This window comes from Myotis brandtii, unplaced genomic scaffold, assembly GCF_000412655.1.
Source record: "Myotis brandtii unplaced genomic scaffold, ASM41265v1 scaffold470, whole genome shotgun sequence".
In the NCBI taxonomy this organism is placed as follows: domain Eukaryota; kingdom Metazoa; phylum Chordata; class Mammalia; order Chiroptera; family Vespertilionidae; genus Myotis; species Myotis brandtii.
The window spans coordinates 2,470,274-2,483,117 of NW_005367953.1; the positions used below are offsets into that span (position 1 = coordinate 2,470,274).

The following is a 12,844-nucleotide window of genomic DNA, read 5'->3' on the forward strand; positions in this document are numbered from 1 at the left end:
CGCCCCTAACTGCTCTTCCCTGCTTGCCTGGTTGCCCCTAACTGCCTCTGCCTCGGCCCCTGCCATCATGGCTTAGGCCGGAAGGATGCCCAGAAGGATGTCCGGTCTAATTATCATATTACCCTTTTATTATAGATATTATTTTAGTATAGATATTACATTAGTTTCAGGTGTACAACATAGTGATTGCATATTTAGATAACTTATGAAGTGATGACCCCAATAAGTCTAGTACCATTTGACACCATACATAGTTATTAAATATTATTGATTATATTCCCTTTACATCTCTGTGACTGTTTTTATAACTGGAAATTTGTACATCTTAATCCCTCCCCCCTTTTCAAACTCCCCCTCAACTCTTCTCCCATCTGGCAAACATCAATTTGCTCTATCTATGAGTTTCTGTTTTCTTTCTTTGTTTTGTTTTTTAGATTCCACATGTAAGGACAATCATATGGTATTTATCTTTCTCTTTCTGACTTATTTCACTTGCCATAATACTCTGTAGGTTCATCCATTTTGATGCAAATGGCAAATTTTCACTCTTTTGTGGCCAAGTAATATTCCAGCATATATATGTACCTCTTCTTTATCCATTCATATACTGATGGACATTTAGGTTGCTTCCATATCTTGGCTATTGTAAATAATGCTGCAATGAATATAGGGGCACATACATCTTTTCGAATTAGTGTCTTGGATTTCTTCAGATGAATACCCAAAAGTGGAATTGCTGGGTCATAAGGCAGTTCTATTTTTAATTTTTTGAGAAGTCTTCATCCTGTTGTCCACAGTGGCTGCAAGGAAGAGCCACAGATTTGCTCAGTGTCCTGGTCTGTGTCTATGTGAATCCACTATATCTATGTAAATGTCAATGTATATATAAATATATGGCTACATATATAGGCTCATACTATACATTCTGTTCAGTAGACTTCTTTTCCTGCTCAGCAGTATATCATGTCAGTAAATATAAAAAGTGCATTGTCATTTGAAATTACTCTATGGTATTCTATTTTAAGTAAATCCATAATTTATTTCGACCATCCCCTATTGCTAGAAATTTGAGGTGTAATCACATTGTTTTAAAATATATTTTATTGATTTTTTACAGAGAGGAAGGGAGAGGGGATAGAGAGTTAGAAACATCAATGAGAGAGAAACATCGATCGGCTGCCTCCTGCACACTCCCTACTGGGGATGTGCCCGCAACCAAGGTACATGCCCTTGACCGGAATCGAACCTGGGACCCCTGAGTCCACAGACTAATGCTCTATTCACTGAGCCCAGCCAGTTAGGGCTGTAATCACATTTTTTTCTCATAAACTCTGCGATATAAATATCCTTTATGCTCAGCCTATTTGGACATGTTAGCAGAGGTTCTTACCATGGCACGGGGCAATTTTTTTTCTCAACCACAGATGTTATCACTGGTCTTGCTCTAGGGGGCTGCCTTTGTGTAGGCAATAAATAACACTTGAGGTTCTGAAGAAGTCCCAGATGTGAACATAATAGTACCTGTTTAAAGAACTTCATACCTAAATATGACTCGGCAGCAAACAACACAAAGAGTAAGCTAAGCCGAAAAAAAAAAAATACATAGTGTTAATAAGGTATATAACCTTGGTATTGGGTAATCGTGTACATATAAAATGGCCTAGAAATTTTTCAGAAATATAGACTTAAAAATAATAGAAAATAAAAAACTTGGAACAAATAATTTCTAATTTGCCTTTCCAATTTATTTTACATCAGACAGAGATAAGTAGTGATTCATAATTACCTCCTGCCATACCTGAGTTATTTCATTGGGTAATGTCAAGGGCCACATAGATAAGTAAGGTGCTAAATTAGTTTTAATAAAATGTATTCAGAATTCCAAAGCAAAAGAAATTGGAGGAAGTCTTAGCCACTGAGCTCAGCTTGTCTGTGAACATATATCACTTTATTGAGAACCTACTATGTTCCAACAGAAAAAATAGTCCAGATCCACTCCTAGACACAGTCTAAACTGCTGGAGGAGTCCGGTCGCTGCAAATTGGGTTCCACTGTTTAAGAAGTTGGATTTCTGAATGTCTTACAACTTATAACTTTCAAATATTTACTGATAGGACATCTGAACAATCCATGTTCATTTTAGAAAAAAAAACAAGAAAAATAAGCAATATCCTGATCCTCTGCAGTTTGACTGCTGAGTCACTTGGAGCAATCGGTTAACCTAACTGAGCCTCCATAAAGTTGCCATAAAAATGCCCAACTTGTACTCTTCATAGCAATACAATATTAATTAATATGAGTTTTTTTAATGTCTGAGGTAGCATTACAACACATTGCACTTGGTCATTTTAGTATTTATATTAAATTTTTTTAATGCTGTGTTTATATTCACAGACAAGTCAACTCCCCATTGTCTAATTTTAAGCATTTCTTCAGGCCCGTTTTTGAGCTGAGGTTGACTTCCACCAGCATCTCAACCCATTTTAAGGGGGATTGTTACTGGAAAGTGCTACGTTGGGCATTCCAGGTCATTTAATATTGGCTTCTGGCAAACATTGGAGGAAGGGCACACACACACACACACACACACACACCCGCCCCCGAAAACTTCCTTCTGTGCCTTTTACCTCCCATCTCTTCTGCTCGCTCCCTGAGTCTTCTGCTGGCCCTTCCATAGCTCCTTCCTCAACTTGCTCGCCCTCTTTGTGGCTCTTTTGTCTCTTCCTTCCTCCCTTGGCCCTTGAACATGACATTCCCTTCTCTCTCCAGTCAGCACCTTCCTCCCTTTTCTTTCTTGTTACGGGTTTTTCCCTCCCAACAGTGGCTTTGTGGAAATTGTTGCCCTGGCCACTTGCGATGTCTGCTCTGTGGCCCACAGTGCTCCCATTTGAGGGCCAGCCCACAGCCCTGCTAGGCCTCCCCATTTGTTGGTAGGATAAGAAGGAAGACAGAGTCACAGTATCTCTCCCCACCTGCACCCCATGACCTGTGTTTGACCCCACTCCTTCTCTGGACTCCATGGCCTCTCATTATTACATGGGATAGTGCTATTAGAATGTCAGATTGTTTGGGGGCATGTTTCAACACTAATCAGAAGCCACCAGGCCTTCTCACCAGTGTACACTGACACCAATCTGTAAGCATGACTTTTCCTGGAATGGATTATGTAAAACATTTCAGCAGATATTCAGCAATTCCCCAAGTGGGAGGACAACACTGCCCTGTAGGAATTCTCAGCTCTAGTCCTTAAACAAGCACAAAATTGTCCCCATCCTTTTGGGGGTTGGGTCAGTCAACATGGTAGCACAATTAAGATGTCCAGGACAGTTCTAAGTAGGAGGTTCAAGGTCCCAAAACATGAGGGAGGGGGCATTACTGAGTTCATGGAGTCAGGTGAGTCTCTGTGTGCGGGTGGTCCCCAAGACCACCCTCTGGCTCAGCGATTCACTGGAAGGACTCACAGGACTCAGAGAAGCTCTTATGCTCCTGATTACGGCTCATTACAGCAAAAGGATGCCCATTAAAATCAGCAGAGGGAAAAGATGCATGGGAAAGTCTAGGAGAAACCGGGCACGAGCTCCCAGGTGTCCCCTCCCAGTAATGCCACACGTTACTGTGCATTTCATTGTTTAGCAACAAATCGCGGCAACACATACAAAGCATTATCAGCCTTGGTGTCCACGGTGTTTGTTGGGGTCAGTCACATAGGCACGCCTCGCCTGCATGACTAACCTCGGCTACTCAGGCTCCAGCCCCCAGGGCAAACATAGGTGTTCAGCATAAATCACAGCGTTGGCATCAGCTCTCTGATTACACTGGTACTCCGTGGCCCGGTGCCTCAGGCATACAAAACATTCATCAGGCAGAATAGTTCAAGGACTCAGGGCTCATCTCTGAGGAGCCAGTCTCGAAAACCAGTCTCCCTTGGGAAGGGGCAGGAATGGAGCAATCCAGACCTGCTGAGTTTTCCTTCTCCTGCTCACAGTCCCCGGATCCAGACACTGGAAGACTTTGGCCACCTGACAGCACCCTGGCACCTCAACTATTACCTCCCCAAAACATCCTCTACCTTCCACATAGACTCATGGTGATATAATAATAACCATTGAATGTTTTCAAAAACAGGCCATCTGCAGTAAGGATACATTATTACTATTATGATCATCATCATCATCATCATCACCATCATCACCATTGTCATATTATATTATTATCATAATCACTATTATTATTCAGGGGGTGGAGGCATGGGAATGAGCCCTAATGCTCCCTTGTGATCTCAGCACAAGTCAGAAGTGCCTTTTTCCAGATTCTGAAGATCAAGACAAGTTCGGAGTAGGGCGTCTCCACTCTACCGGGGGTTTAACCTTGTCCTGTCTTTCTCTCCCTCTCCCTGGCAGTGGCTCAGAAACCCAGGCCCTCAGCATGAGAAGCGGACTCTGTTTGGAGACATGGTGTGCTTCTTGTTCATAACGCCCTTGGCCACCATCTCGGGCTGGCTCTGCCTGCGGGGCGCCGTGGACCACCTGCACTTTAGCAGTCGGCTCGAGGCCGTCGGACTGATTGCACTCACTGTCGCACTCTTCACTATTTACCTCTTTTGGACACTAGTAAGTATGGCCAGGCCCCGGGGACCAGGCCAGCTGCATCTGGCAGCCCACAGCTGGCACGGCCTCCCCTCTTGTCTGGGTCACACCTCACCTGCCTGGTTCAGGCAGCTAGAGTGTGTGATTTGGTTTGTTACTACAAGGGCAGGGGGCGGGGGCGAAAAAAACAAGTAAAGAAAAAGCCTCAGCTTCTGAGAGCCCATCAGTCAGAGACACACACCTGGACATTGCTCACCCCGGCTGTTGAGGCTCCATGTGTTAGGAGGCGTTCTCCTTCCCTTGCTTATGTTCCTCACTTTTGCGGGGATCATAGTAGATGGTGAAGGATGTGCTTGGCACTGCTGCTGTGGCTGCCCGCACAGATCATGAATCCTCCTGCTGGTTACTGTCTTACACCCTGACACAGTAAAGTCCCGCTGGGCGTGGAGCTGCCCTGCGCCTGGGGATTGTTCTGTGTCGGGATATTGACTCTGCTGCCCATAAAGACACTCATTTATCTGGCTCAGAAGCTGCCACCAAAGAAAAACCATTTCCCAGTAAGTGTTCCCTCTGCATATGAGGAAGAATTTTAAAACATCTCTTTTTTTTTCATTCTTTAACTTATGGAGTAAGTTGGTTGCTCAGGCACCAGTTGGCAGCACCCACAAAGTACAGCATTTGATCTCTCTTCATGCTTCCCTCTGGGCCCTGCAGAGAAAACGTCACTATCTAGAATCGTTTCCGAAACTGGGCCCCTGCTTCCCGGTGTTACTCTCCTCTGCCTGCTGGTTTCTAATCTGAGCACGTCCCATTGTCATTCAATATGCATTTCCTGTCTGAAGTGTAGTTCCCATATCCCACAGCACAGCGTCAGCATCAGCGTCAGCGTGTGGGAGCTTCCATGGCTCCCATTTCCACCCAAGCCCTGCCCACCAGCGGCCATTCCTGCCACGCTGACCCAGCCCCTGCTCATTCCCCCTGAGTCTCCCCCTGGTGCGAGTGCTCCCTCAGTAAGTGGGGAGCACAGCTCAGTCTCAGGGAGAGGGACCTGACCTGAGCCTTGGTAGACAGGGAGTGTTCTGATGCTTCGGACTTTAACTGAGTCCTCGGATTCATTTAGGCCTCTGTTCCCAGCCTAATGGAGCCCCCAAACAAAGCTAGTATTGCCTTCTTTGAAAGTCTGTGCTTCCAAAGTGTATCTAATTCATTACGAATCAAGCAATGAAGCTGACTCAGAAGTCACACGGACATTGTGCTGGGAAGAGAGTTAGAAATAAGGAGTTAAATAGTCTGGCTAGCTCAGTGTAAAGTCACGTCACTGCTCTGGGCCTCAGTGTTCCCATCTGTAAAATGGAAATGGTAGTAACACCCACCCTGCCAACTTCCCGTGGTGCTACTAGATTGAAATGGAAGTGTGCAGGGGGAAATACTTTGGAAAATAATAGTTTACCATGATTAGAGGTTTATTTGTCTACCATTTTTCTTAGACAAGTTCCTAAAATGAAGATGTAGATTTGAATACTGGCTTTCAAACCAATTGAAGCCTTTTTGAAAACCAGCTTTGTAAAGCATCCACTTACCTAACAAGGTAGAATGGGGGGCAGGGGCATGGAAGGAAGAAATGAAAGAAAGAATTATGTAGATAAATATGGATGTGAGGATGTGACCCTGTTTGATCTCCCATTTGGATGAAAGGAAGGTTTGGGTGGGAAAGGTACCTGGAGTCGATTCTTTCAGGAGAGAGATAATATAGTACTTCATTCCCAAGAGGCAGCATAGGAAAAAGTGCATGTGCTCAAACCCAAGATTTAGCATCCTAATAACTGTGTAACTTTAAACAAGGTACTTAACCTCTCTGATCATCCTTCCCCTTTGCAAAAAAAAAAAAAAGGAGGGAATGATTGATAACCCCAGGGTCAATGGGCTATTGTGAGGATTAGGTGGGATTACATGGGAACATATATCAAAGCACCTAGCATAGGCACCCTGGTTTCCTTCCTGTGGCTTCCCTGCTCCCCCAACTCCCACCACCACCCCCAGCCCTCTATACAGTGTAAAGCAGTGGAAGGAAAAGAAAGGGTTTCTGCCCTTTGACTGTTGTGAAAAGCGTGCTCAGCAGTAGGCAGTGAGTGTAGACTCTCTCCTTCCCAGAGACATGCTGCACTGAGCTGCCCTGGCAAGAGCCGTAATTCAGAAGCTGACAGCACTTGGAAACTGCCCTCCAGCAGAAACCCATTGTAAACAAGCTGTCAAGCTTAAGGGGAAAATGCTGTGAAAATGTCTTAGATAAACAAACACGGTGTCAGTCCCACTCCTCAGAGGAGCCTTCCTGGAAGGGCCTCTTGGGCTCTGTGAAGAGGGCGGTGCATCCACGCTGAGCGCCTAAACGTGCCTTTGGAGTTCCTCGCCCGCTCACCTGGCCACGAGGGCTGGGCCTGGACACGGACACAAACGGGGAGTTCCGCCTTATGGAGCTGCTGAGGGAACACAGGCACCTGGGACCCAAGGGGCCAGGCCTCAGCCATCCCCACTCGGGGAGCTCAGGAGAGGGGTGCCCCAACACATCTCTGGCCACGTGGTAACCTGTTGGAAGTCCAGGGACAGCCACCAAGAGCGCTAGATGAGAACTGAGTCCACACGAAGCATTAAGAAATTGTCCATAGTGGAAGGCATAGGAGGCCCCGTTCAGAGCTGCAAGAACGGAGGCACTGCCATTCAGTGACCACAGGAAGTCCTTCTAGTCACTGGGTCACTGTTGCAACCAGTGCCCAGCACAGAAACTGTGCTCTATCATGGGACGAAACGAAGGGACGATCTGAATCCTCTGGCTGACTCCCCGTCCCATGGGTTAATCATTTAAACTCTTGTTATAAAGGGGAGAGGCTCTAAGAGAATACTGTTACAAGGTTCCCTGTGGGACTGGCTTAGACACACCCCCAGCAGCCCGTGGCAGCGTGAGGGTGCTCAGTGTGGCCCTGTGCTGGGCATTTCTCCCCGGCTGGTGGACGCCCACACAGCCCTCTTCTCTTGCACGGTGCAATCAGAGATCAGAGACTAGACCCCTCTCTGCAATGGCAATTCACAAAGCCCCGGCCCCATCAATAACCTCACGGTCACACCATAACCTTTGGAGAGAAAGGGCAGAAGAAGAATACATAGTGAGAAGGTTTTCCAAAGCCTCCTGTGATTTAGCAGCAGCACTGGCGACAGCTGTCACCTCCCTGACCTCTCCTTGTGCCCTCCATAGGATCACAACTCTGTACAGACCTTGCCCAGGACAGGAGGTGAATTAATATCCTTTGGATGAAGAAATGAATGCACTTCAAGAAACCCATCCTACAAGGAGGAGTTGTGTTAGAATAGTGGCCCTGTGCTCTTTCTTCCTCCTTAAAACCTTGGAAATTTCAGAAATGTCCGTATCAACGAGGTTCCCAAGTCCCTACTGCTATAGCTTCTTTTGGTTTATGTTTATTTTCCCCTCGCTGCCTCTTTATTCCTCTAAATCACACCTCGTGCTCTCCTGTTCTGTCTCATTGCGGGAGGGAGTGTCTTGGAAGCGTCTAGAGATGGGAGCCCGCATTCACCCAGGGCAGCTGCGCACGGCGGTCCCTTCCGCACTTGCCCAACTTCCTTTATTTTCCCTTCTCTCCTGTTCTGTCTCATTGTGGGAGGGAGTGTCTTGGAGAGACTAGAGATTGGGGCCCGCGTTCACCCAGGGCAGCTGCGCACGGCGGTCCCTTCCGCACTTGCCCAACTTCCTTTATTTTCCCTCAGACGGAGTCATCTGCTTATGATGTGCTCTTCTTATTGATTGGACTTGCCTGCAAACTGTGGTCATTGGCAGCAATTAAGAAAAATTAATGCATAATAAGATCTCGCTTGTTTATCTGAACAAGTGGGCTGGTGTTTGCGCTTCCTGGCCAAGGACCCGGGAGACCCACTGAGTCGTGGACACCTGTGTTCCTTGGAGCAGGGCGGCCCAGGCTGCAGGGAAGGTGCCAGAACCTGGAGATCCTGTTAAAAGGCGGGCTCTGACTCCTTAGGTCTGGGCAGAGCCCCAAATTCTGACATTCTAACAAGCTCCCAGGTGATGCAGGCTGGCCCGCCACCACACTGAGAGCGTCCTGAAAGGAGACAGCCCAGCCTCCATTCCCTGTACCTAAGAAGGAGTGTCACCAAGTTATCTTTTCCATACCGAACAGGCCAAGCACATTCACCTGTGTGTGAGGCACTAGGCTAAGTGCTTGTTACTTATTTTTTGTTTTGTTTTTCAGTGACAGTTGTCGTGCAATATCATTAGCGTCAAGTGTACAGCATGGTGATTAGACATTTATATAACTTATGAAGTGATACCCTGAAAGTCTAGCACCCACCTGACGCCATGCACTGTTATTACCGTATTATTGACTGTATCCCCTACGCTGCATGTGCTAAGTGCTTTTTATGCATCATCTCAGATGTCATTGTTCACATTTGGCAAACAATGAAACTGAAACTTGGGGGTAGCAAGCAACCCTCCCAAAGTCACGGCGACACTAAGGGGAGTTTGGGGATTCAAGCCCCATGTGCCTGGCCCCGGAGCCCAAGGCCCGATTCCTACCCTGTAGAGAAGGTGCTGCCCACCTGTGCCCACAGCTTAATTCTCTGCTTACCGATGCCAACCAGTGCGGCTCTTTAACCTCACGGATGAAAGGACTCTTGATTTGAAATTCAGCTTCCCTGTAATACTTCCAGGTTCCAGACTTATTGTAGCGCCAACGCTCTTCATTAGTACTTGTCTGTGTTCTGCCTCTTCCCTGCCCTTGGCCCTGAACAGCAGGCTGTCCAACCTGCTTCTCTTACATTCGTGAGGAGCCCAAGCAGCCTTAGGACAGAATCGATGAAAGAGAAGCAGGCTTTAAAAAGAAAAGGGAAAAACCCTGATCCGCTTTGGCATGTTCAGGGCCTTTTGGACAAAAGCACATCTGTGTGAGTTTAAAAGCTTATATTTTCATACCCAAATCTCTGGCACTCAGCCTGTGGCGTTTGCTTTCTAGCCTCAGAAATTTGATTTTCTGAGGCCGTGAATTTCATGATCCTGCCATGAAGACGAGCAAGCCCTTTCGGACCAACGGCCTGCACTCTCCTCCACTTCTGCCAACGCTGACCTCAAACCACGGGGTCAACCCACTCTCCAACCTGCACTGGGGTCCATACAGTCCACCGCCCCAGAGGGTGGCACAGCCCATCCCTGGATAATTTGTCACTCTCAGCCCAGGGCACCTTCCTTCCCAGCACCTAGTCGTCTGCATGCACTCAGCCTGGACTCTGTCTGTACATCTTCAAAAGTACAGGTGAAACTGTGAATTTCCTGGGCAGGCCATCAATGCTTCGTGCCGGTCTTCTCCAAAACAAGCCACACATGTCATCCTCTCATCCCAGTATATTTACACGAGAAGCAAGCACTTTGGGCACACAGTTGTGTCACAATTAACTGAGTTTCCTCTTCATACTGTCGCATAGATATAACAGAGGCTTAAATCTTAAGCAGTTGTTGCAATTAGAAAGCATAGGATATGTATTCACTCATCCATTCACTCAGCAAACTCTACTGAGCCACGTCCCAGTGCCAGACTCTGTGATAGGTGCAGGCCTTGCAGAGATGAAAACAACACAAGCCCTGCTCTCACGATGCCAGGGAGAGAGACAAGTGCTCTGATGCCAGGGCACTCGGTGCCATGCCGAGGCAGGCACAAGGCACTGTGGCTCAAGAAGACCTGACCAGGGAGTTCAGTGCCCATGCCAAAGCGCCCCCTCCGGGAGCCATCGAATGCTGGAGCTGGAGCGATTGGGGGTCACCCATCAGGGCCACCCAGTACAGCTTTACAGGGTTCCATGGCAAGTACAAAAGATGCCCTTCCCATCACAATCCGTGTGGATGGGGTCCTTTGAGTTGTGCAGTGTCCAGCCTGCAGAAGGGCACGGGAAGCCCAGCATCCCTCCCTGAGGACCAGAAAGGCACATTGCCCAGTCCCTCAGCTGGGAAGGGCTGGCACTATACCCACTGTGCACGCTGCTTCCAGCCAACCTTCTTCATCACTGATGCTTTGAAACCTAAACACCACTATCCCCAAAATAAGTCCAAACTCAGAAGAAACCTCATTTCCTATTGGTACCCTGATTTTACCCAATATGAGGAGGAACGAAGGAAGCTGCTCTGTGAGCTGCGCCCAGGTGTTCACATGCGGGTGCTCTTTGCTTGGTGCCCAGTGTCCCAACACTGGGCTGCTTGCTGGAGCCGTTTCAGCCAGGTCCTCACCCCGCTGTACCGCTGCCAGCTGTTTGCAGCTCTTTTAAGTGACATGTTTGTTTTTTTATTGATTATCAGTGTCTGCTTACCTGAAACCTTCCCTTATTTTCCTCTCCTAACTCCAGGTGTCGTTTAGGTACCACTGTCGATTGTACAACGAATGGCGTCGGACCAATCAGAGGGTGATTCTCCTCATTCCAAAGTCTGTCAACATACCTTCTAACCAGCAGTCCTTGCTGGGCCTCCATTCTGTCAAGAGGAACTCAAAAGAGACAATTGTCTGACATCTGTGTGGTTGGTTGGTTGACTGGTTGTTTGGGTTTGGAAGTGTCCGCACTGGGGCCGTGCCCTGAGCCACCCCCAAACCCTTCCCGAAGCCCGTGGGTCTAAGAACATCCAGAGCCGTGTGAGCACAGCGCCCGGAGCAACGAACTCCGCCAGGAGAAAGCGAATGCTGTTTCACTTCCAGTCACGGATGCTGCAATCATATGATATTTGCTAAGCTGCCAAACATGTTTATTTAGCAGATACTGTATGGAACTTTCCGAACACCTCTTTTAACCAATGAGGAAGGCTGTCCTGCTGAGGATGCAATTCGATTCTTCCTTTTTATTACTATTTCAAATATATAAACTTATTAAACTTAGATGATAATCAAATTGAAAAGCCAATGTTAAAACTGGTGTCTTGGTTTGGATGGGTTTTGTTGGATTCGTTTATTTGTTGCTGGTTTCTCCTGTAGATTCTTTGGGGTCATTTGATAGCTTAAGTGGTCTTTTTCATCTCTTTTATGTCCCATACTCAAGGGGACAGCATAACAACTGCAAAACAAGTCATGTTTGAGGGATGTTTTGTACTAAATCTCATGTAAGTGTTCAGACTTTAAAGGAACAAGAGGTGTGGCAGCTCTCCCCACAGTGCGCTGTTTATTTAATTCTCATTAAGGAGGAAAAAAGAAAAAATATGGTGAGAAGCACGCTCCTGTCAACTCGTTTGGTACTGATGGCTGATGGAAGCTATTTTCTAATAATAAATATCCAGTGTGTGAAAGACAAACCCCACTGATTGCAATACTTTCTGTTTTAATCATAAAACCTGTGAAGTTTCCCAAGGTAGATTTTAAGAAGGAAAAGGAAAAAAGGTTGGTGTCATTTAGTGCGCGTCTTAATTCTGCATTCCCAGCGACTGGGAGGATCATTAGACATTTCTAGGAACCCTGAACCTGTTTTGCATATCAATTAGCACTCCCATAGCTCTATTGAATTTCCAGCTTGACAGGTAGATGTGGCAAAAAAAGCCGGTCCTAGCCTCTCAGACCCCTTTGTCTCAGTTCCAGAACACAGCCCCACACAGTACCTTCCCCCAACCACAGGCCAATCCTGTCGCAGATGAAATAGACTTTTTCTGAGGGCTGTGTGTCCCTCTCTTATCTATGGCAGTGTCAAGGGTACAGACTGTCCCCGCGTCTGTGTGCCCCGTGAAGCCGGGAGCAGATGTGCGGTCTGAGGAAGCACCGCCCCGCGCCCGGAGGAGAAGGCAGAGCCCAGCTTCGGGGAATGCTTAAAATATGGATTTCTGCAACATGACCCACATTCCTAATATCACTCCAGCGGCTGCCTTACGCTCCCCGCGTGGGAGAACAGAAAGTGCGGAGGAGCAGCAGCGAGGAGGGTAACGATCTTTGTCTGCAGATTGATCAAGCTGATGCAGGTGTCGCCTTTGTCTGCAGAGCCCTCGGCGAGCAGGCTGCTGCCCGCGCTGCCTGGGGAGGGAACAGCTGTACTGCTCGCCGCTGCAAAACTCAGATGTGCTTTATGGCTTGTGACAATGGATTTCCTCCCACCACGCTGCACTTCGGCGCTTCAATTCCAGTAATATACGCCTCGGCCCTTCTGTTTCCTCGGCCCTGCTCACCCCTCTGGGCTGTCATGCGCTGCATCACCATCAACCGTTTCTTAATTGACCTTTT

The 12,844-nt window shown here is 47.4% G+C and overlaps 1 protein-coding gene across 4 annotated transcripts in view; it reads left to right on the forward strand.

Moving 5' to 3' along the window:
• The window catches only part of MARCH3 (membrane-associated ring finger (C3HC4) 3, E3 ubiquitin protein ligase), a 105,340-nt gene extending 93,404 nt beyond the window's left edge, over nucleotides 1-11,936 (forward strand). For 3 of the 4 annotated variants that reach the window (XM_014547321.1, XM_014547322.1, XM_014547323.1), the window contains 2 exons: nucleotides 4,401-4,610; nucleotides 11,001-11,936. In XM_014547321.1, the coding sequence (XP_014402807.1) occupies nucleotides 4,401-4,610; nucleotides 11,001-11,159 (369 nt within the window). In that variant the 3' untranslated portion in view covers nucleotides 11,160-11,936. Of the gene's footprint in view, nucleotides 1-4,400; nucleotides 4,611-5,291; nucleotides 5,403-11,000 lie in introns of those variants that run through there. The other variant, XM_014547324.1, reaches the window with a different exon arrangement.
• The last annotated feature ends 908 nt before the right edge of the window (nucleotides 11,937-12,844 follow it).